We start from the raw sequence: 22347 nt of genomic DNA on the forward strand, positions 1-22347 counted from the left end.
GACAATGTAAAAAACAGTGACTGTTCAGTACCATCAACACATAGTTTCTGTTAGCCCTGCCAACATACAGTTAAATACATATAGTGTGCATGCTATTCAATGGCCAGCATATGCGTTATGGAATTAGAAATCTAACTAAACCAGAAAAGCCATCATTTAACACGTCACCTTTGGCTCAGCCCAAATGACAAATAACCAAGCTCTCGATCAACTGAATATAGAAATGCCACAAAGAATGGACCTAAAAACAAACCATTTCATTGTATGCCCACGGGTTCAGACTGAGTGCCCCCATACCTCCACTCATCCTTCCCTCTGACTTCAGAAGTTCGAAAAGTAAAGCAACCCTTCTTTCTAAAACTATCTGATCTCCACCCAATAATGTCATCCATCAAACTGATAACTTCTTTGCATCCAACTCTTTAAGTTATTATGTCATCTCTACTTTTTCTTTGTTCCCTGTATAGGATTTTACATGCATTTCACAGCAATCCTTCAACTATGAAAAACACTCTGATGCCTTTCAGGACTAGGTCTGCGCTGTTAATAGCATTGTCATGTTCTTAGGGTCATAGGACCATTACCTCCAAAGAGACCCATACTTTTACATATTTTTAATATCTGCTACGTCCCCGTGAATAAAGGGATACCTGGGGAACGCTGTAGGATTTGTATCTTTAGACCCCCTGGCCTACATCTCCTAAGTGCTCCCTGAAATACAGTCGAGCCCACCCTGACCTTTAGGAGTCAAGGTGAACCCGATGATGAAGCATGACACCAATAGGGTGTGTGAGGGTTAACTAACAAAAAGGAGTTGCCTCCTTTCCGCATTCAGCGGAGTACGCCACGTAAGTTTTATTTCGAGCTTGTTGGTTCTGGATACCTTACGGTAATTGTAGTTTGATTGGGAGGGTGTATCCACTTCCTTAACCTCTCTTACGGTACCGGTGGAGTACGCTCCTCTGTCACGTGTGGTTAGCTGCGCTGTAAATACCCACAAATAAAATACAAATGTAGCTATGACAGGAAATGCTTACAACAGCCAGATTTTCAATTCCAGAAAATGAGTTTTAACCAACAACCTCTTCAACATCTTCAACATGAATACCACCATGGTGGTACTTCCCTTACCAAACCTCTTCAGATGCAACTTCCATTAAGACAATCCTCATAAAAACAGATTCATCTCAAGCATCTTCTACATGTAAGACTTTGCTTACCTCAGAAGTTACCTATGTGAAGAGACTGATCTTTTACTACCTTTAGAAAGTAATATGATCAAATCTATGACATTTCGCCTAGTGATTGCAACTTTTATAAACACAGAACCATTTGTCCCCAGACATTTCCAACGCACAAAGGCACTTGCTCTAAAAGAATTTCAAAGTACCTTCTATATGGACTCACTACCCTGATAGACCACCACTAGAAAAACTGACTAGCAGTTCACATTCATTCATAGTTTTATTTTCCTGAAAAAACAATATCGTCCTTCCATCTGGGAACCTACACCAGAGGAGCCCTCAGTTACAGAAACCTCTCACAGAGGACAGCAGAAAAGCCATGCAGAAATAAAAGTGCTGGAAGAGCCACAGCTTATCAGGATCTCCTGCTTGAACAGCTATCCACCCATGTATTCTCCAGCCAGATCCATCCAGCACTTACATTTGCCCATCAAATGGCCTTCCTCTATAAGCCATCCTAATTCACAACAGGCTATTGTACTTGAAGAACCACTCATCTGTTAGAAGTTCTACCACAAGGTGAGGTCCTACCCATAGAAACCTCTATCTGAAGAAACATGCATCCATCTGTATTAAGGCAGAATCATAGTATAAAAATATTTTTCCAAGCAACATAACTGATTCACTGGCTTGGATAACGTCATGGATAAAAGGCATCAGTAAAATGGAAATCAATGTGATTGGACTAAAGTCGCAATAACCCTTTCAAGCTAAAATCTTTTCCCTCCTTCATTCAACCCTTCATCACAAGACCTACCTGTACGCATCCATCCATCAATCCATTTTTGTATCCTTCCTTCCATCATCCATCAGTCCATTGGACTTTCATATCAAGAGGATTAAATTACAAGAGATTCAACCTCAGAAAATCTTTATCGCCCAGAGGGCGTTCCACTAGAGGACTCCCTCACTGGACTATTACCTGTAAGCCCTCCTTCAATCCATAACAGTGTACCACATCTGACCTCACTTACAGAATATTCAACCTTAAAAATGATCCATCGACCATAGGATACCCACAAGAAGTGATTCATCTCGCAGAACTTCAGAATGAAGAGACTTCCACCAGAAGACCCTTAACAAAGACATAAAAAGTATTCATCAAAGAACCTTCACAAAGATGTTGATCGCTGAACTTTCCACTTGAAACAAAAATCATACAACATGTTCCACTCGGAGGTATCTCCCTCAAGGCTCCATGCTGTGCCTTTCTCCAGCAAGGGCACCCATAGCAAAACATTTTACAAGAGGGACCCTCTAGCTGCACCTTGTAAGAGATATATTACTCATAGGTGCTCAAACTGGAAACTATTTTACATTTCGGCCTAACAATATATCTCAGTGATCACTCTGTGTGATGTAAAACATTCTAAAGGACTTCACAACTACACAGAGAACATACAACCGCCACCCCTATGTGAATTACATGTGAGCTGTGTGGGCTGGCCTGTCATTGATTGCAGTATCAGTACTGTCTTGCAAGTATGGCTAATGAAATGTTGACAACGTTTATTAAATTTTACTGCCCACTGGAAGACAGAAAGTGAATATGTAGTTTCACAAAGTCCACAGAGGCTGGTGTCTGATAACATCAATACCAGCATTGTCCAATACATCTTTTTAAATGTCAAGATTGACTTTTAGTGTCATGTATTCAGTGATTGAAGGGGGGCATAACAGCTGCAGAGTATCTAGTCACAGGATTTAGTAAGCCTGATCTTGTGTCAACAGTCCAAAGATCCATGTACAGGCCAAATCTTAGCATGTAAATTATCTTTATAAATGCCTCCCTGGCTTTTAAATATATATTTATGGATCCATGTCTTTTTGTTTGGATGGTAAAATACATCTTTACGCTTCTTCTTTTAAGTGCTCAGCCATGACACTGACCAGCTGCCTGATATCTAGAATGCAAGAATGGTTAGTCAGGACCTTTCTTTTCATTCCTTAGCCCAAATACTCCTTCGATTTGTCTAGACTCATATTACAAGACCGATCATACTTCAAGAAATCATACCATCCGCTGCTCTGCCAATGCAAGGAATCAATGGGACCAGATATTTACTGCCTTGACTGCCTGCTATAAGTTAAAGGTATAATTTATAACCAAATAGTGCATGAGGGAGGGGAAGCACTATACCATTAATAATTATGATAAATATTTCTCTTTTCAAAGATTCATCTTCCAGGTTGTTTTTTGCCTAGATCACCATGTTCTCCACATGTTCAATCAGACGAAAGACACACTTCACAGGAACATCTAGATGACAAAGCAAAGTACAACAGATCCACCTACCTGAAAATATCTCACTCCATCTTCCCAAAGCCATATCCAGTCTGCAATCATCCAGGTGAAACATGTTGCTCACCTTCTTTTACTAGAAGAGTTCTCTGATTAGACCTTCTACCGAGTACAACATTCCCAAACATTCTTTTTAGCATCTCGAACTGTAATGAGAAGCCTGTACCAAGAATACCTTCCCATGCATCACCTTCCATCTGAAGAGTATGTCTTCATTCACTATTTTGTTTTACCTTGAAAATCACTGTATGTCCAGCAATAGCCTTGTCTATGACAAACATAAAAGGCTTGACACATAAACTCTACTAGTATCTTTCTACAAGGTAAAAATGATCAACGGCAATGAGACATAGACATCAGTCACAAGAGAATGTGTGCCGGAGAAAGGAATCATAAATCAATCCCTGCATTGCCTGAAGGGCAACAAACCATGAAAAGTCTCAATACAAAGGACCTCATGCAAAAGAGGAAGGAAAAGGAAAGCACAAAGAGGTAGGAGCTGGAAAGAGAGTAAAAAGGAGAGCGGAATGGAGGAGGGTGAAAAGCTCAGAGTAAGCATGCAATGCATTAGCGGCAGATGCTGCAAAGGGTTTATGTGGCCACCAAATTCCTTAACCCAAAGAGGGGCAGCAAGTGCCAGCAAATGTGAGCTGTCTCGTAAGTCAGTAAGCTCAGCACAGCCCCATGGTAAACAACATGCTTAACCTCTTAGTGATCTCCAACTGAGGTTTCTCAAAGATTAGCACCCTCCACCCATCTCAAGACAAGGCGTGTACTTTTAGCAATGATCTCCAGGGACCAGTTCACTGTTTACATAACTCTCAATGTCGGATGTACCTGCCCTTTCCTCCTTACACAAAACGAGTGTCTCAATGTCTGAATGACCTAAACACAGTCTGAACCTACAGCTAAAGTATTAAGACCTTTGTCTCTCTTACCATATAGCGTGTGCTCTTATTTGCAATTAAAGTTACACTAGTCACACTACCTCCATGACGCTAAAAACTACCCCAGTCAGAGGGTCATACCTCATTATAGTCCTCTGGGGACTAGCATCAGAGTGAGGGTTCAGACATCCAATGACTAGAAACACACTTTCAGACCCCGCAACACCTAAATGGATGCACAGAAATATTATAGCTCTTGATGCATTTTCCTCTCTCTCCTTCTCCCCTCTCCTTGAGACCATCTGAACCGAGATCGAATGTACATCTAAAAGGCACCCCAATATCAGGGTCTCTTTTCTATTTTCCAATTTGCCCTCATTGAAAGTGGCTATGTCAGTCCCATAAGGTGTAACTCCTGAAGGGCTGTGTGCTCACATCTACCCCTGTATATTTAGTACCACTAAACTGATCGAACCAAGTGTGCATGGTAGCCACCATGTAGCTTTACTCCATCCAAAAATGACCAGAGCTCACCTCTTAAGGACAGCATACAGACTACAAGTTTCCTCAAAGGTCAATTAGCCAACTGCAAACCTGAGTTCAGCTCCATCACAGTGAGCATTGGCACCGACCAATAGAGGCTGCATACATCTAACCCAATGATGAAGCCCTGCCCAGAGGCTCAAAAGACAAAGGCTGCATACCTATCACCGTGAGGTGCGCGTTGGCAGTAATGCTGGTGACTACATTGGTTGCAACACACTCCCACTCCCCGTGGTCTTCCTTGCTGAGAGATGTGAACTGCAGGCTTCCGCTTGGGAGGACCAGGTGTTTGCTTCTACTGGGCTTCCCTACCTTGGACAGAAACACAGAAAGAGGACACATATAGCTCAGAATCACAGAGCAAGCATCATGGCATGTGGGAGAAATATGGGCATCTCAAACAAATCCAAGAGGATCCACGAATAACAGTTCTTAACAACCCCTTACCATTGGGGAGGCATCTTCTGATGTGAACACAGACCGAAGTGGTTGGCCTCCCCGGACTGAAACGCAGTACAATAAGAACAAACACGCACTAAAGGATACACGCACTAAAGGAGACACACACTAAAGCATACATACATTTGACATACTCAAAAGTGACCAAGGGATGCACAACTGAGCCATGAACACAATACACAATGGAATACAAGCATTATCCATATGCACTGTGCCTCCATAATGGACACTACCTTTCCCATACTGCACTGTGGGAAGAGCACTTCAATCATGCAAACAGCGAAGTATGGAATGAAGGCCCGACCCATACTGATAATGCTCTTCTGATTCCACACATCAAGGAGGCTTTAAGAGCCCACAGTATGCTCACATCAAGCATGCCCATGATTAACTAGGATGCCCCTCAACCATGCTCACAGTAAAATAGGGTGTCGCCGCGTACTCATGTTCACAGCAAGCTAAAAGGCTGAGTCATCAATCATTCTGCAGGCACTGGACAGTTCAGGGCGGCAGACAGTGACTAGGGAGAGATGGCTCAGCCATGAACCACAAGGATGGATCCACCAATACCCCTGCACAAGGGCTTGGACAGGTCTAGCATTTAGCATTCCAAGCGATGGACATTTGAGCGATGCTCCAAAAGACTGAGACTTAACATACATGCCTAGAGTAAGCCAAGTGAGGGATACTGTAGCTCCGCACTCACAGATGAACACTTTAGTTCTGCTGGCAGTATGGTAAAGGCCCCCTTCTTTAGCTATGTCCAAAGTTTACATTAGTGGAAGTCCTCAACCATGCCTATTGTCTAGACTCCTTTCCAAAACGGTCAATGAGCAATGGGGTACACTCTAAGATTCGCCAAAGTCACCAAATGCTCTTGCACTAACATTTCCAGTATTTCCAGAAGCCAAGCATCACATTGTAGCAGCAGGACTGAAACTGTACCCAGAAGTCGTGCACAGACATCTTCCCTTTCATGCTTAAGAAGGTCCAGGCACCAGATTCCGTAGACATGCCACATGTTTGAGGGGTTTGGTTCCTCAGCCATGTCAACACTGTACTGAGTCTCAGCCCCTTAGATATGCTTAGAAGGCACCAGAAGATGGAGTACTTTAGTGTGCCCCTGTTGTGCCAATGGTTGTATACCTTAACTATTCCCATGGCTCATCAGCACTCATTAAACATGCAAAGAGTGTAACGGGGCAGCCCCCTAGGCACACCCAATAAAAGCCAGGGATCAGATTGTTTGGACTGCTTCCAAGTGTGCCGAGGAATGGATTAATATGTCTTGGACACAGAGCCTTTGAGGCTGTACACCTTGAAAATTCACAATGCAGCAGAAGCTAAACCTGTTGACCACTGCTTGCTGGGGACTATATTGTCAAAGCATGTCATATGGAATCAGAAGTGGAATTCTCCACATGTCCACTACGTCTGCTAGGTGAACCAATCCCTCTGCTATTCACGTAATGTACCTTATACAACAGCTTCTTGTGCGTGGACTGAATGCTGCATGTGGGAAACTTCTTGGGTGTGCTGGCAGTGTACTAAGGAACAGGCCCCTCATCTATGCCCATGATGCAGCCTGGAAAAGGTAATAATTTTGCCCACACTGCATCAGGTGAGAGATGATTTAACTATGACCACTGATTGCTAGGTGTCCAGTTCCATGGCCATTTACGTCCTCAGAAATATGCATGTCATGCACTGAGTGTGTTAATTACCAATTCAACCATGATCACTGAGTGAAAGTGAACTTAATCAACTGATCTGTAGACAGTTGAATTATCATTCCCAGAAGCAGAGCGATCATACAAAAAAGCAGAAGGAGAACACAGGAGAGTTGTACACAACAAGAGGAAGGAAGGGAGAAAAATAAGACAACAGATGGTACAAATAAGAGAGCATGAGGCAGAAATCAACTGCATGGAAAGAACTATTTGTGTGCAAGAAAGATGAGAATATAAGAATGAAGAAAATAGAGAAGGACATAAATGAGAGAAAATAAATAACGAAAGAAAATAAACACATTATTGTGGCAAATTCTGCAACACCAACTTTAAAAGTAGAAAGACGTGACAGAGAAGAGAAACAGAAATAGGAATTTAGATAAAAGAGAGATGAAAAAAGAGGAAAGAAGGAATGTAAAATGAAAGAAGTAGAAGGGGACATATGAATGTGCGGGATAATTTCAAACATGGAGATTTTGCTACGTCGGACTAGTCACTCATCAAAAAGATACTTTTGGAACATTCTTCAAATGCAACCGTAAAACCTCTCAGCCCACTGTGCTATGGTGTACAAATGCATGATGGATATCTAGCCTATACCCAAACATACATCTACATCTGTGATCATGGGACACTATGTTCTCTTGATAGGTTGCCCTTATCTGCAAGAGCACTAGTAGGAACCAGAGGCAAACTGAATCGAAATTATCTTTGGAAAAGGAATATTTGGAGAGCAACCCCTACAGCACAGGTTACATTTCAACTTACCAACACACACCTACATACGAAACATGCTAACAGAAGGACCCCCCCCTCCCCACCAAAAAAAAAACTCTGTGCCTTGGCACTCAAGTTTTCAGATGAGCAACTTCCAAAGATGTCCAGTGCCTCAAGGTAAAGTGACAGCGATCTGTCTATTGCAGCAGCCTGCATTATTTATTTGTTTAGAAGAAACCTGTTTCAAAAACTTCCCAGTGTGGATGTTAAACCTTCAGCTGCTTTGGATACATTTCTTCTTTCAGCGCAGACAAGGCACCCGTGAGGCAGCTCTTCCAGATGAGACATTTTGTTATTTGGATAAACATTAACCATCAGTGATTGCAAGCTCAGTGCTCTGAAAGGAGCACCCCTTGGGCCTTTGACTGAATGTAGTGGTTAAGTGGGGTTTACTTAAGATGGCATATATTTAGAATCTTGTACCTTTCTCCACGCAATGGTAGGAAATGGGTCCCCGGCGGCAGCACATGGGATTAACAGCTCTCTCCCAGCCTCTTGTCTATATTCCCAGCCTGGCAACACTGTGAAGTATGGAGGGTCCTGCAAAGAGAGAAGAATAAGTAAGTATATCTCAGAAGCGGTACAGCAAAGCATACATACACAAAACAGGAAGCATGTGCATGCAAACACCCCTATACTTCCAAACCCCAAGTGAGAGCACGTAAACAAACCGGCTTATAAGATGCTTTCCTGATGTTGGGTCTAGGGACAAATGTTCCAATATAGAAAGAAAAATATGGCACTTTGTCCCTTCCTGATTTACATTGCTCTGGCCTGTGAATTTTCTCCCACTGGGCTCTTCAATCTGTGTGCCCACTGGAGGTGTCCCATATTTTCCTGAAGTTTCCCAGCATGTAGTTAGGCTCTGCTGACCAAGGGGGAACTGTCAAAGTTGCATCCCCCATCCTTAGTGAAGAGTTACTACTATTCCACTAAAAAAAAGCTATTGTAAGGCTGACATCTGCTATCTACTGATTGTAAGTTCAGGGAAACAGGCCTTTTTGCACACACCGTTTCTATAGGAAAGGCCTACCTGCCCTTACAAGTGAATTAAGTCCACTCCATACATGACATCTTTATGTTCCTAAACACTGTGCTATGCATGTGCCACAAATTATATATATGTTTTGCGACATGATGTGCAGTATGAGCAGTGTGCTATGGAACACTGAGAATTTCGCAAAAAATAATGGCTCTCCTGCAATACTGGCTGTCCTGAAATTTGTCCCTGTCTTCCACGTAGACTCAACTTAAATTATGTTGTTCCTGAGGCTTTATCTTCATAACAATGTCTACCTCGGCTCAAAAATAGTGCATGTGTTCCCTTTATGTGTAGTGGTGGGCATACTCTAGCAATGGCAGGACTGGTCTACTGTGTCTGACTGACCTCTCCATGGAATGGAAAAACTGATCATTTGGTGCCTGCCTCCTTCGGTGCCTAGAAGCAAAAACCATATTTGGCTGGGGTAGAGTGGCTCTTCAAAATTCGAAGATAACTTGGACTTAGTTTGGCCCTGACACTCCACCACAACCCCCACAGTAAGATAAATACAGTTCACTCGAGACAAAAGCTCATGCACCAAATAGTCTTTAAGAAGCTCTGTAGTAATAGCACAGACTGTTGTTGAATTGGACTCTGCACTTAGCAGTTTTACCTGAATCTGTGAATAATTGTTTGACGTGAATGGGACATGCTCTGAAGGAGAAGGAAGTTGAACCACCGCTTTCAAGAGGAACATGCCCCTCAGTAAGAGGGATAATGAGCAACAAACAGCCGACTAAAACTTGTGTGTAGGTTGTGGAGCGGACGAAAATGGAAAAAAAAAAACTTCTGCAACATCAAAATGGTTGAAGACCCGCATGGATAATTTTATGGCTGGCTGTATGTGCTGTAAGCTTGTATCATCCTCAATCCAAAAAGCACAAACTATATTCACTTTGGATGGTAGGGTCTTGGGCAACGGACAGATTCTCGTTTTTGAGACATTTACATGAGAATTTAAGTTCCCTGGGCTGAAGCACAATGAGTTGTCTCACTTTGCACCCAGGAGTAGGGTAGAACTAGGACAAATGTGAGACACATAGTTAGAGACTTTTACAATGTATTATTCCATCTGGAAACTTTGACTAAAACTTGAACAAACTGTCCTGATAAAAGATATGAGAATGGAAAGACTCCAGATTAGGCTAAGAATTGATAATCCCCTTAAACCCTTGTAGGTTATGTGTTCTTGAGGAAATCCATTCCAAGGCTAGGCAAACGTCACCTGCAAAAATCTGAACTCATCTCAATTTATGTCTTAAGAATGAGAAAATAAAAACTCACAACTCACTATATGCACAAAAACACAAATTTCCCAGCAACCACGTAAAAACACATGCACTCCACAGCAAACACTTAAAAATGAATTTCTGAGCACAGGCACAGAAACAAGTTACTGCAAAGTTTTTTTCTTATTTATAATCTATTTCCCTAGAGGTTGAGCATGAGGTGATGTGACAGTGGCACCAACCACAGAGTTGAAGGTATTGCGGTCAGACATGAAGTTTCAGCTACATAAAACCGCTGCCATTCTCTTCACCATCAGTGGCAAACAAAATCCTTAAATGATAGAGATCAGAAGGAAATCAGAATTGGGATACAGTACATAAAAAAAAATTATTAATCTCCAGAATAGGTGATGGAAAAGGTAATGATGAGTCTGTGAAGGACAGACAATCCAGTAGCAACAGTGCTACAGAGTATGAATATGTGTTCTAATAGATGCATTGCATACAGCTTTCTCACAGTGTGAGTAACCACAGTTCGGTCAACACAACAAATTGCAAATTATTTATGAAAGGCATCTTTCGGAAGGACCATATTTCATAAATTAGTGAGACAAATTATGTGTTTTTTAAATTATGGAATCAAAGCCTGGGTTTTTCTTATACATGTCCATACCTAGAGCACCTTGCAAATGGATGAAGTGGTCACAAGCTTCTGCCAAATTGAGTGCTGGTTCCGAGAAAGGTCTTTCTTAAGAAGCTGACTGTCCAGACGAATGCAGAGGATGATCCACTCAATATGGTTTGCTTGAATAGGCACACCCTGTTCTCTTCCAAACCCAACACAAACATAAGGATCCTATCTACACTTCTTTAAACAGCTGGGAAAACTGTAGACCCTCTTTGGGTCCAATCAGGGTAACTTGGCTATGGGAAAAAGTTAGGCAACTGGACCATTTGAGAGAAATTAAATTCAGAAAATATATTTGGCAAACAAGAAGGCTTAACTTTAGAATCACTTTATCACATGGGACGGTGGTAAAAGAGGGCTTAGTGTCAATTGCATTTCAGAAAAGCCATTCAGTATTAGAAACCACAGTGAACAGGATTGCATGAGCTCAAACACAACTCTCATTAAACAATCATATCACTAAATTTAAGTCCTACTGATAGGAAACCAAAGGTTTCAGAGAAGAGTTCTGAATTTCCATTCACTGCATTTCTAGAGCACACAGCTGCCTCTGGAGAGGCGTCCTGGAGCTAGCAGAAAGTATAAGGCGGAAAAAGTCTAAAAAGAGAAAAGGGCCTATTAGACAGAAGTCAGAAAGCCAAGTCTTGAGACCCTGTCTGAAACAGGGTTCCGAAGGGCTGGAACACAAACCAGGAGGCGGATAAGAGAAGGAACTCACCCCTCTTCTTGTTTTGTAGATGTATGGAACTAGGAGCAATTTCAACTTATTAGATCTTAAGGATCTGGTCTGTTCATAGGGCTTCAATCTTGATCTAAGATAAAGCGGACCTTTGTGAGTAAAGGCTCTGAAAGCAAAAATGAGTGCCTTAAATTAAAACCTCATGATGACCGAGATCCAATGAAGAGGCCAGAGGTGATGAGAGACTGACGAACGAAGGGGAATTTTGATGATTACGCGAGCAGAAGTATTTTGTATAATCTGTGGCCATTCAATTAGAAAAGCAGGAAGGCCTAAACACAGTCTATTGGCATAGTCTAATTCGGACATGACTAAAGAATGAACAATTGTTTTCCGACAGTCGCCAGGAATCCGGTAAAGCATCCTCCGGAGAGCCAACAAGATGGCAAAGCAGGTGGAGGATAGTGTTTTAACTTGAGGCTCAAAAGTGAGATTGGAATCGAATTTCATCCCCAGGTCCCTAACTACTGGAGCCGGGGAGGGAGGAGCACCTAATTCCAGTGGCCACCAAATATTAGCCTACGGGAAAGACTTATTGCCAAAAAAGAGGATCTCAATTTTTTCGGAATTAAGTTTCAGGCAGCTTCCAGACATCCATTCCACAATGGCCTTCAGGCAGGGTTTAAGACATAACAAGGTTGCTGTCACGTTTTTGTGAAATGCCAAGAGGAACTGGGTGTCATCTACATAGGAGACCACCTGCATCCCGCAAGACTCCGCAAGTTTAGCTAAAGGCTCAAGGTAGATATTTAATAGGGTGGGGTTAAGTGCCGAAATATGGTGCACCCCACATTCTAGAGGCTTAGATGAAGAGGTGAATGGAGGCAGGAAGATTGCCTGAGAACGATCCTTCAAGTTGAGCCAGAGTACAGCCTGATTTCTGATTCCAATCTTCTCAAGCCTGTCTAACAAGATGGAATGAGAGACATTACCGAAGGCAAATCCAAAAACATAACCAATACTGGCGTACTGCGATCAAGATTTTCCTTAATGAATTTGGAGAACTCAAGTAAGGTAGATTCGGTACTATAGCCCGCCAATAAACCAGATTGCCAGTCTTGAAGAAGGAGATTGGACTCTAAAAAAATGTGATAGCTGCCTGTTGACCCTTTTCTCCATGATTTTAGGCATTGTGGGGAGATGGCCTGAATTTGCTTAAGACTTTTGGGTTGACAGACTTTTTTTCAACAAAGGGAGCAATAATGTTTTTTTTAACCATTGCTGATTCAGGAGAGATATTCATGGATGTATTAAAAATGGGGATGATCACGGAGGTGGCAAGATTTAAGAAGGAAGTGAGGCAGGGATCCAAAGGGCGAGCCAGATTTGCAAAGTGCAAGTTCAGCCACTGAGTCTTTGAAGGAGATAGGGGCAAACCTCGAGAGAACAGGGCCAGGTTGAGCAGGAGATAGTTCCACCTACACAGGAGGTACCTGCGTAGCGAATTGCTTATGGATGATCTGGACATTATTGAAAAATAACTCGGACAGTGCTTGGCATAGCTCCACTGAAGGGGAGAGAACATTTTCTTTAGCGGTGGGAGAAAGAAAGTAATTAACAATTTTCAAAAGATCACAAGGTTTATAAGCTGACTCCACAATTGAGGAGGCAATGAATGAATTTTGGGCTTTCCGAATGGTGCTGTGGTAAATTGCTTTAGCTTCCTTGTCATAAGCCAGCCTCCATCTCCGCTCCAGTCTTTTACAATAGGATTTTTCTGCCTTGAGAGAATCAGAAAACCATGGCACAAACGGTTTAGATCCATTAATTTTGGGGTGCAATATTATCCAGTGCAGCAGTCAACCAGTTATTATGTCTAGTGGCTTTGACTTCCAGAGCCCCACTACCCTTAAAAGGGGACAATTGAACCGATTCAACAAGCTGAACTTGAGAAATGTAATGCCATGGTCTGGTCTGGTGGTTTTTCTGACCAGCCCCTGCCACGGGCATGGTAAGTAAGTTCAAGTGCCAGACCAACACTAACTGTAGACGGGGTTGAAAGAATCAGATCAAGGGTGTGAGTAGGCTCCTTTACAAGTTGCTTCAAATTAAAGCCTTCAAGTGAGGTCCGGAAATACTGTGCCAGTTTTTCAGACAAACTTTTAAATGTTAGGAAAGGCAACAGAAGTGAGATTGTAAAATGAGATACCAACTTATGTGACTTATGGAATGCTGTGATCACATTTCCGCAGCACTTCAATATGCCCATATTTAGCTCTTTCAAGGCCATAGAGACTGTGAATCCAGACTCTGAGGAGCTCCGCAAGAAATCAGTCCAAGTCATGTGATGCACACTAAGTTACTAATCTTCTCCACAAGGTTAAAATACATTGATGTTGTGAATAGATATCTGGTTCCCAACACAATATTGACAACATCAGTTTGCTAGAGGGCTCTCTCTCTTCGAGTACTTTTGGAAACTGTGTCATCCTTGAAATCACATCTCAGGTAGCTATAGCACCAAATGAAAATCGGATCGAGAGTCCCAATCTATTCAGGATATATCCCTTCCAGCCAACCCTGAAGAGGGTACACTAATGAGTTAAGCAGCCAGAAATTATGATTCCTGGAGTAGGAAACATATCCACCACAAGAGTGCTGCAAAAGCCCAAAATCCCTTCTCGTTTGTAGGGTGCTGAGTTTATTCTGTGTATGGCACCTGCATGAAGGTTTTCGGTTGCAACTAGATTAGCATCAGAAATTGATATACCAAACCAATGGCTCAACACCAAAGACACTTTGAATCACTGCAAGGAATAGAATAAGTCATTCCACTGAACTGCTGACATATTGCATTGCCATCATCATGTTGTCTGTGAAGATATGAACTGAAAGAATTAAAACCTAAAGGAGGCAGGGAGGTAGGTAGGAAGAGTCCGAATATCTGGATTCAGAAGACCTCCTTGAGCCTCACACTTTTTAACTTATACATTATGCTGTTGACTGATATGCTTCTATGGTCTTCGGGTTGTGTCGTACACTGACAACACAGATCATTGTATCCATTTCAAAGGACACAGAGGCCATAGCTGCCACTTTTCATAAATGTATGAAGGCAGTGGCCGTATGGATGAGCGAGAACTGTACGAAGCTGAATTGCGAGAAGATCGAGGGGCTGATGTTTGGGAGTCAGTCATCGGTATGGAATCAGGATGAGCGAGAACTGTAGGAAGCTGAATTGCGAGAAGACTGAGGCGCTGATGTTTGGAAGTCAGTCATCGGTATGGAATCAGAATTGGTGGCCACACAGTCTGGGGACACTGTCCATCCCCACTAACTTAGTTAAAAATGTAGGAGTCATCCTGGACAGTGACCTGTCCTAGGATCTTCAGGTCAATCGTCTGTGGTGACCTGTTTGTTGATTATCAGAACTTTGTGGGAGATCTTTCCATTTATCCCTTCCAATGTGCAGAAACAGGTGGCCTTAGCTCTATTATCATCCAGGATTGATTATTGCAATGCACTCTTTTTGGACACCAATAAGGCTACCCTCGCCAAATTACAAGTGGTGCAAAATGCAACAGCTAAGCATCCCCAAATACATGCCAGTCTCAAAAGGACTGTATGAAACTCACTGGCTCCCTGTACAAAAATGGGTCACCTTTAAGGTCATGTGCATTGTTCAAAAAGCACTTTATAGTGCCAGGCCAGGGGGAATCAAATCCATGTTCAAATGGTACTCCCCAAGTAGACTTCTTCAATTGGCAGGCCACAATTTAGTGGTCGTACCCAGAGTGCAGAAAAAGTGATGGGGAGGTAGAGCCTTCTCTCTCTCAGCTGCTAAGCTCTGGAATACCCTCTCTTTCTATCTGACCACTATTAAGTTGCATATGTCTTTTAGGAAGGCCTTAAAAACTTGGCTCTTCTCCCTATAACTTTGCCTTTCACCCTTTGTGATTTGGCTATGGGCGGAATTACTCTCGCACCTTGATGCCCTTGGGCAATTGCTGCTCTATATAAGTTTATATAATTTCATTTCAAATCATCATTGTGACCAGAGGGTAGTAATAGGCATGCCCATGAGAAAGGCTCCACAGCCAAGCAATAAAAGAACATTCATTATGGTTATCTGAGGCAAAGCTGATCTGATGGGCTCAACTATCAAACATTTTTCCAGGATTTTCACCATACGGCTTGTGTCTGCTAGAGAGTATGGAATTATGTATATTTATTTTACCCCATGCCAGACTGAGTCAATAGATCCTTAAATCACATTAGAACTAATCCTGGAAGAGACACCTATACAACATGTGGCAGTTCTCCTAATTTTAATGTGATGGAAGCTTTTAAAAATCAAAAGATCAAGAATAAGTAAAAGGTGGTTTACGGCTTTCAGCCCAGCCACCATTGCCCTGGTTTTTCATATACAAAATTTCAATACTTAATTGTTCAAAGTCTCCACGTACATAGAATAGGAGGAATGGGAGCAGGTGGCATTTTAGTAATCCACAGAAAGGAGAATCCAAACAGAACTATCGTCAAGACCCACTGGTCTGATGTTAACAGCATACATTTGTTCCGGAAAGATGACACCTGTTCACCCACTGGGCAATCATGCTCCGACAAGACAACTTCAGTAGAGCAATTCTGGTGCTGTAAGCTCACCAGGCAGCAAAGCAGATTTCTGGCATCCTATTAAGGCTTGACTGGTCCTGACATGTCAAAAGATGTATTCCTAAGCCTGTGGTTGAGAAGTCAACCTCATTAAGAAACCTATAGGCCTCGTGCAATACTTCACAAAATACTTCACAAAACAATGATTCACTTGGAACTCATTTCAATACTCATTATAATTTATCAGGCATCACAGGTTGCACTGTGAGGTTAAAACGTGGTATTAGCCTTAAGATAAACCAATAATTTTGATTAGTCTAAGTAATTGGTTTAGTACAAGTTTTTGTAACATGATTCCAAAGGGAAAGAATGTAGAGAAAACAGATGAGTGTCACCTGGGTTCGCACAAACAAACAAATTAAAGTTTCTAAAGAGGTGTGTAAAGGAGAAAAAAATACAAAAACCCAACCGTATGCTGGATATCACAATAAATCTGTTGTCACTGCATTTTTTCATTCAATATAGAAAGAGCTATGTTGGAGGTGGACAATAACTTTAAAAGGTATGATCCTGTAACTGTAATGCTCCAGGATTTGCATGTTTCTTAGATTCACATGCTTAAATAATTCCTCATTGTTGAAGTGGGATTTCCATGGTATAACAACTAGAAAGCAGTTCAGCGTTAAACATAGCCTGCAAAGGACCAAAACATCAAATTTAGTAACCTATTTACATCATTTAAACAAGCATTGGCATAGCCAATAGGTCTCGCCTTTGGGACTTTATAAATGTTTAGCAAGATATATTGACTTTGCCAAGCCTTTAAGCTATGCTGAGAGAAGTGTGACTGCTGTGCAGCATGCTGAGAAGTTGCAATAAAAAAGTGTCAGAAGCATTTTTGTTACCTTTGCCAAGAGTTACAGCTCACAGTCCTGGCCGTGGTATCTGGCTGTGCCAATGAAATCTGTCCTGAAAGCTCTGTGTCCCCCCATGCCTCCGACAAATTGGTCTTTCACTACCTGCTTCAAATCAATATCCGGGCTTGACACACGTGCAGTGCTCTAAAGTACACTGAAGGTGGCACTAAGTGCTTTATGAAACTCCCGAAATAAATAAATCGGTGAAAAATGATATGTTATAATTACTATCTAGGCTAAGAGCATAACAAACTTAACATGATTTATAATGCTTCATACATTTCTCATATTTCTGGACAAAACAATTATTTTATTTTGCACACTATCCATGAAATATGCATCATATGGGCAAAGTCCATGATAATCAGACTGAACTTGTGTCACTTAGCTGAAAGAATGTTTCGGCTGCACAGAATTCCGAGGTATTGCTTGAAATGTCAGCGCAGAGTGCATAAATTAAATGATTTCACAGGTGATAGCCCATGTAAAGAATGCTTACGTGCTTACGTGCTTGATGCACTGCCTGAATTTTAAACGGTGTGTGAATCAAAGGTAGTTCTTATTTCCACTGATACCGTAATTGAAATCAGCCCAGTCGTTAGCACGAGGTTGCAAGGCGCGCGGCAAGATAGAGATTTTCTGTCAACGCTCAATATATCTCGCTTGTACCAAGTCTGACGCTAGGAGGTTGAAGAGCGTAGTTATCTAGAATTTTAACCTGCACTTCCGCATATGAAACACAGGTGTCTACAACAGCGCATTATAGCACCGTCTACCATTGAGCTATATAATTTGTAACCACAACTACCCCGCACGCGTACACCCACGATCCAGAAACGTGACAACTGTAAACTCACGTTAAGTGCCAAGTGGCTTTTCAGTTCGCAGAAGGCACTAAAAATGTTGCTACTGCTCGAACTCCAAGACATTAATTGTAGGTTTTATCTTTCCAAGCACTTGAAAAAAGCATTTCTCACAAAAGAAATACGCATATAATAAATTTATGGTCTTAAGTATTGCAAAGGATAATTCAAATAAACCTCATATGTAGATTGCGATGACCTCACATGAAATGATTTTCTAAGACAAACTGCATTGTGAAAACCGTTTTTGTCGTAGGCAAATATTAAAATTGCGTGTTTACCTACGTATTGGACATAGCACCAACTTGTACATTTCTAGATTTTTCAGAGCGCCTCAAACCAATATTCTTCAAGCACAGAAAAACTGAGAAATCTTCGGGAAATTGTAAAAAAAAAAATCGAAATTCAACTTTTATCAACCACAATATTATTGCGCATAATAAGTAATATGATGCGCATCTGAAACCAAATTATGCCTTTGAGTTGAAACAATAGATATTACCATGAGCACCTTAACAGGAATCTTTTTAACATGCTCTGAAGATGAGCGGTGCAGCCTGACTCCAGGGATTCCACACGCAAACTCTGCAGCATACGCAGAACCTACTCAGACATTTCAGCAGAGGCTAATGCGAAACATAATTTATCAATTTCATTGCATTTCCTAGTCACAAGCAATTTATTAGGAACCGATTTCCGAATAGAGTTTAGTAAATGTTATTCAAAAACGTGCGTTTTAAATCGTGATTTTCAATTAGAATGGAGGCATGCTCCTTATTAAAAATAAAATGAAATTGCCATTGAGAGGTTTGGACAGTAATGTAATGAGCCTTGCAATGTCTTTCTCCACGAGGTCTCGAAGGTAAAAGGTTTGGTCAATGCTGTGTTCAAAGGTCAAGCCCACTTAAACAAGCACAAAACAAGAGCGGCCGCGAAAGTGAAAGCGACCGCGCTATGTAAAATTAGTAACCTGATCCACGAACAGCTGCCAGCCTACGCGCCGCTGCTCGCTCCCGAGACCCAAAGGCCATGGGAGTGAACGTTTAGAGGAAAGGCAGGACATGCACCCGTCTTCAGCCATTTGCGTGCTTTCATTATTGAAAGCCACACGCAAAGGCCAATGGAATGTGTGGGAGGTGTCTGACCCACACGGAGAAGTCTCTGGTAAGTCTGGAGTGAGTAGCGCATGCACGCTGCGCTAGGCTCGACCTAAAAAGAACAGACGATGGTGGCTCGAGGAACCAAGCTTTAAAGGCTGTAAAGGTGTTTTCCATCAGTTTTAAAATCAAATAGAGATCTCTGAGGGTGTGAAAATAACACGGGTACAAGGAAAGCGTGGCAGACCAAAACAGAGAGTACTAGTGGTAATCATTCAGATCGCACCTCTAATGTCACTCTGATCCAAGAAGAAACTAGAAAAAACCTGCAGAAAATTATGTCAGAAAGGGCACAGTCTGAGATCCAGAAGGACAAAGGTCAGAAATGGAGAATAACCCAAGGTAAGGATGAGCGTCTCAAGACCAGATGAACCCAGGGAAGGACAATAGAAGCACATGCTTGTACAAGGAAGCAACGGGGGTAAAGTGTCCGTTTTATACCAGGAAAGGGACAGAAAATGGCATCCAGGCCCAACGGGGTGGTTGTCTAAACATGGTATTTGGCTTAACCCTAGCTAAAGAAGATCCAAAAACAGGTCTAGAGAGAGAAACGGGTCCGTGCAGGGGAGGTCCTGGAACAGACCGGGAAAGGAGAGAACAACAATCAATGCCAGGAAACTGGAAAGGAACCATAAACTGGCTAAATTAAGACGAACAGAGCAGCATCCATTAGCCCGGGAGTAAAGAATCGGCTCTTAGCTGCTTCTCAGCTGTGTTATTGAAATAGCCTCTGGACCAGTGGGGGAGTGTCTGCCTTCCCCAATCCAAGATGGGCACTGCTCTACTGCGCATGCACGAACCTCTGTCTATGCATGGGTACTATATGACTTCTTGGTTCGTACAAGATAGCCCCGGCTGTTTGAGCCCTGTCTCGAGTGTCATAAGAACAATGAAGGGAGCATGCACTGGCTGGGAGAAGCAACCCATGACTGCCCCTCATGTTCTGAGGCTTAGTGGTTCAAGTTGTATATATTGAATACCAAAGCCAAGAATCTGGCTTGGCCCCAAGAGCCAAAGCACAGGTCAAGACAATGAAAGGCCCACCCTGTAAATGACACAGTAGATAACAAGTATAAAAGCCTTCAAGTTCTGTGAGATGAGGGCTACGTAACATTTTAATACATTCATGCTCCCGAAGTAACAACACTCCTTAAATCTACAGGATGCAACTTGTTATTCTTCCAATATAAAAATGCATAATGAAGGGGTCATAAGGCAGTCTTCCTGGCTCATCTGTATTTTTTCTTCCTATTGAAGCCCTGTTGTCAGGCTTTACACTTGTCCCAAGCCTGTCTTGACTTGGCAAAATGGAAATGCATATGCGGGTCAAACGTCTGGCAGTGGTAGTCACATTTTGTTTTTGATTTGCTCTACCACACACCTAAGACTGTTTTAGAAATGACAAACGTCCTTACATTGCCCTGAACACTCTTAGCCAACCACAGTCTGGGTGCCAAAGACCTTGAGCAATTTCATCCTGTAACAGCATTAATGATGTTCCTGTATCCTTTCTAAAAGCAGTCAAAATCGAAGGCAATGTTGCCAAAGAAAAGACCAGCATTCGGTATCTTCTGTACCACTGGTCTGTGTGCCTGCATGCTATTGTGAAACACCTGGGACTCAGTTCAAAATCAAATCAAAGTGTAGTGTCTCTGTAGTGGCATGGGTTGTGGAATGAACAGATCTATGACGAACTCCAATTACATACATGGCTTTTAGCCTGACTGGTGCAGACATTACGACAAAAAAATCACAGGATGACAAGACCCCAAAACATACTAAGACATAAGTGAGAGGCAAGGGAGAGCATCCACTGAATGTGAGATAATAAAAAATATACATCCCTTTAGTAGAAGCATCGTGCACAGGGTGCAACTTCACATGGGCCTGGGCGTTGCTTCACGAGCGCCTCCGGGTACCGACGAGGAGCACCGGCACCTAAAACCGCATGTGGTGAAGCAGATTAAGGTTGAGGTGCACTGAGGGAGAACTGTGGGGTCCCTAAAACTGACAATGGAGGACGTGCTGCAGACATGCATCGGAGTGGGTCTGAACGCAAGATTTCCTGCACATTATAAAGGTGTGCATAAAACCAGCGAGGTTCCTCGATAGAAAGCTGGACTTATTGACCGCGGCGCTGTGTACTTTAGCCTGCGCTTAAGCAAGCGCGATCAGGATTTTACTTGTATATTTTAAAATCACAACCCTATTTTGTATCTTGGTTCGTAAATTGTTTATTTTCTCCCTTGTTTTTAACTTGCACCTATTGCCCACACACCCGCATTTAAATTGTAAACTCACCGCTCCTTTAGCGGGCAGAATCGGTAGTTTCAATCTGTGCCTGACGCCATCTTGGAATACCCTCGTGGCGCCATCGCGCTGAGCGCTCTAGTGCTCAGGCGGAGGTGAGGGGAGTCACTATTTAAGGCGAGCATTGGTCAGCGTGGCCGAGGGAAAGCTGGACTTATTGACCGCGGCGCTGTGTACTTTAGCCTGCGCTTAAGCAAGCGCGATCAGGATTTTACTTGTATATTTTAAAATCACAACCCTATTTTTTATCTTGGTTCGTAAATTGTTTATTTTCTCCCTTGTTTTTAACTTGCACCTATTGCCCACACACCCGCATTTAAATTGTAAACTCACCGCTCTTTTAGCGGGCAGAATCGGTAGTTTCAATCTGTGCCTGACGCCATCTTGGAATACCCTTGTGGCGTCATCGCGCTGAGCGCTCTAGTGCTCAGGCGGCGGTGAGGGGAGTCACTATTTAATGCTCCCATTGGACCGCGCAGCGGTGACGCGCAGCGGTAGTGCCTGACTCGTGCCTGAGTCGGGCCAGAGTCTTGCCCGTCTGCGCCCGTCAGCGCATCAGAGGCGCGGAGGCGGGAGGCTCTCCTTTGGGTGCATCTATACCACTCTCCTGCAGGTATGGCATCCACTATCGTGCCACTTTGCACTGTTCCCTTTTTCGACTGTCATAAGGCTGTAGACACTGTCTCTGCCGTGTGCAAACAAGATATTGTCATGCCATTGTCTGTGTTTACCACGGAAACGTCGCCTATCTTTCCAATACTGCGAGGCGGTCTTATTAATGCCCGTTCGCTATGTAAAAATGCTCAAAATATACATGAGCTTATCTCTGAAAATGAGCTCGACTGGATTCTGATTACTGAGACATGGCTTAAGCCTTGGTGTAATCCTGATTTGGCTATAGCTCTC

At 42.6% G+C, this 22347-nt stretch overlaps 1 protein-coding gene across 4 annotated transcripts in view; it reads right to left on the reverse strand.

The window, feature by feature from the left end:
* IGSF9B (immunoglobulin superfamily member 9B) overlaps positions 1-22347 on the reverse strand; it is a 1286301-nt gene that overhangs the window by 702647 nt on the left and 561307 nt on the right. For all 4 annotated transcript variants that reach the window (XM_085647232.1, XM_085647230.1, XM_085647233.1 and 1 more), the window contains exons 10-11: positions 8366-8482; positions 5138-5288 (exon numbers count right to left, since the gene is read on the reverse strand). In XM_085647232.1, the coding sequence (XP_085503358.1) occupies positions 5138-5288; positions 8366-8482 (268 nt within the window). The remainder of the gene's footprint in view (positions 1-5137; positions 5289-8365; positions 8483-22347) is intronic.

The sequence above is a fragment of the Triturus cristatus genome, chromosome 3_2, assembly GCF_964204655.1.
Source record: "Triturus cristatus chromosome 3_2, aTriCri1.1, whole genome shotgun sequence".
Classification (NCBI taxonomy): Eukaryota; Metazoa; Chordata; class Amphibia; order Caudata; family Salamandridae; genus Triturus; species Triturus cristatus.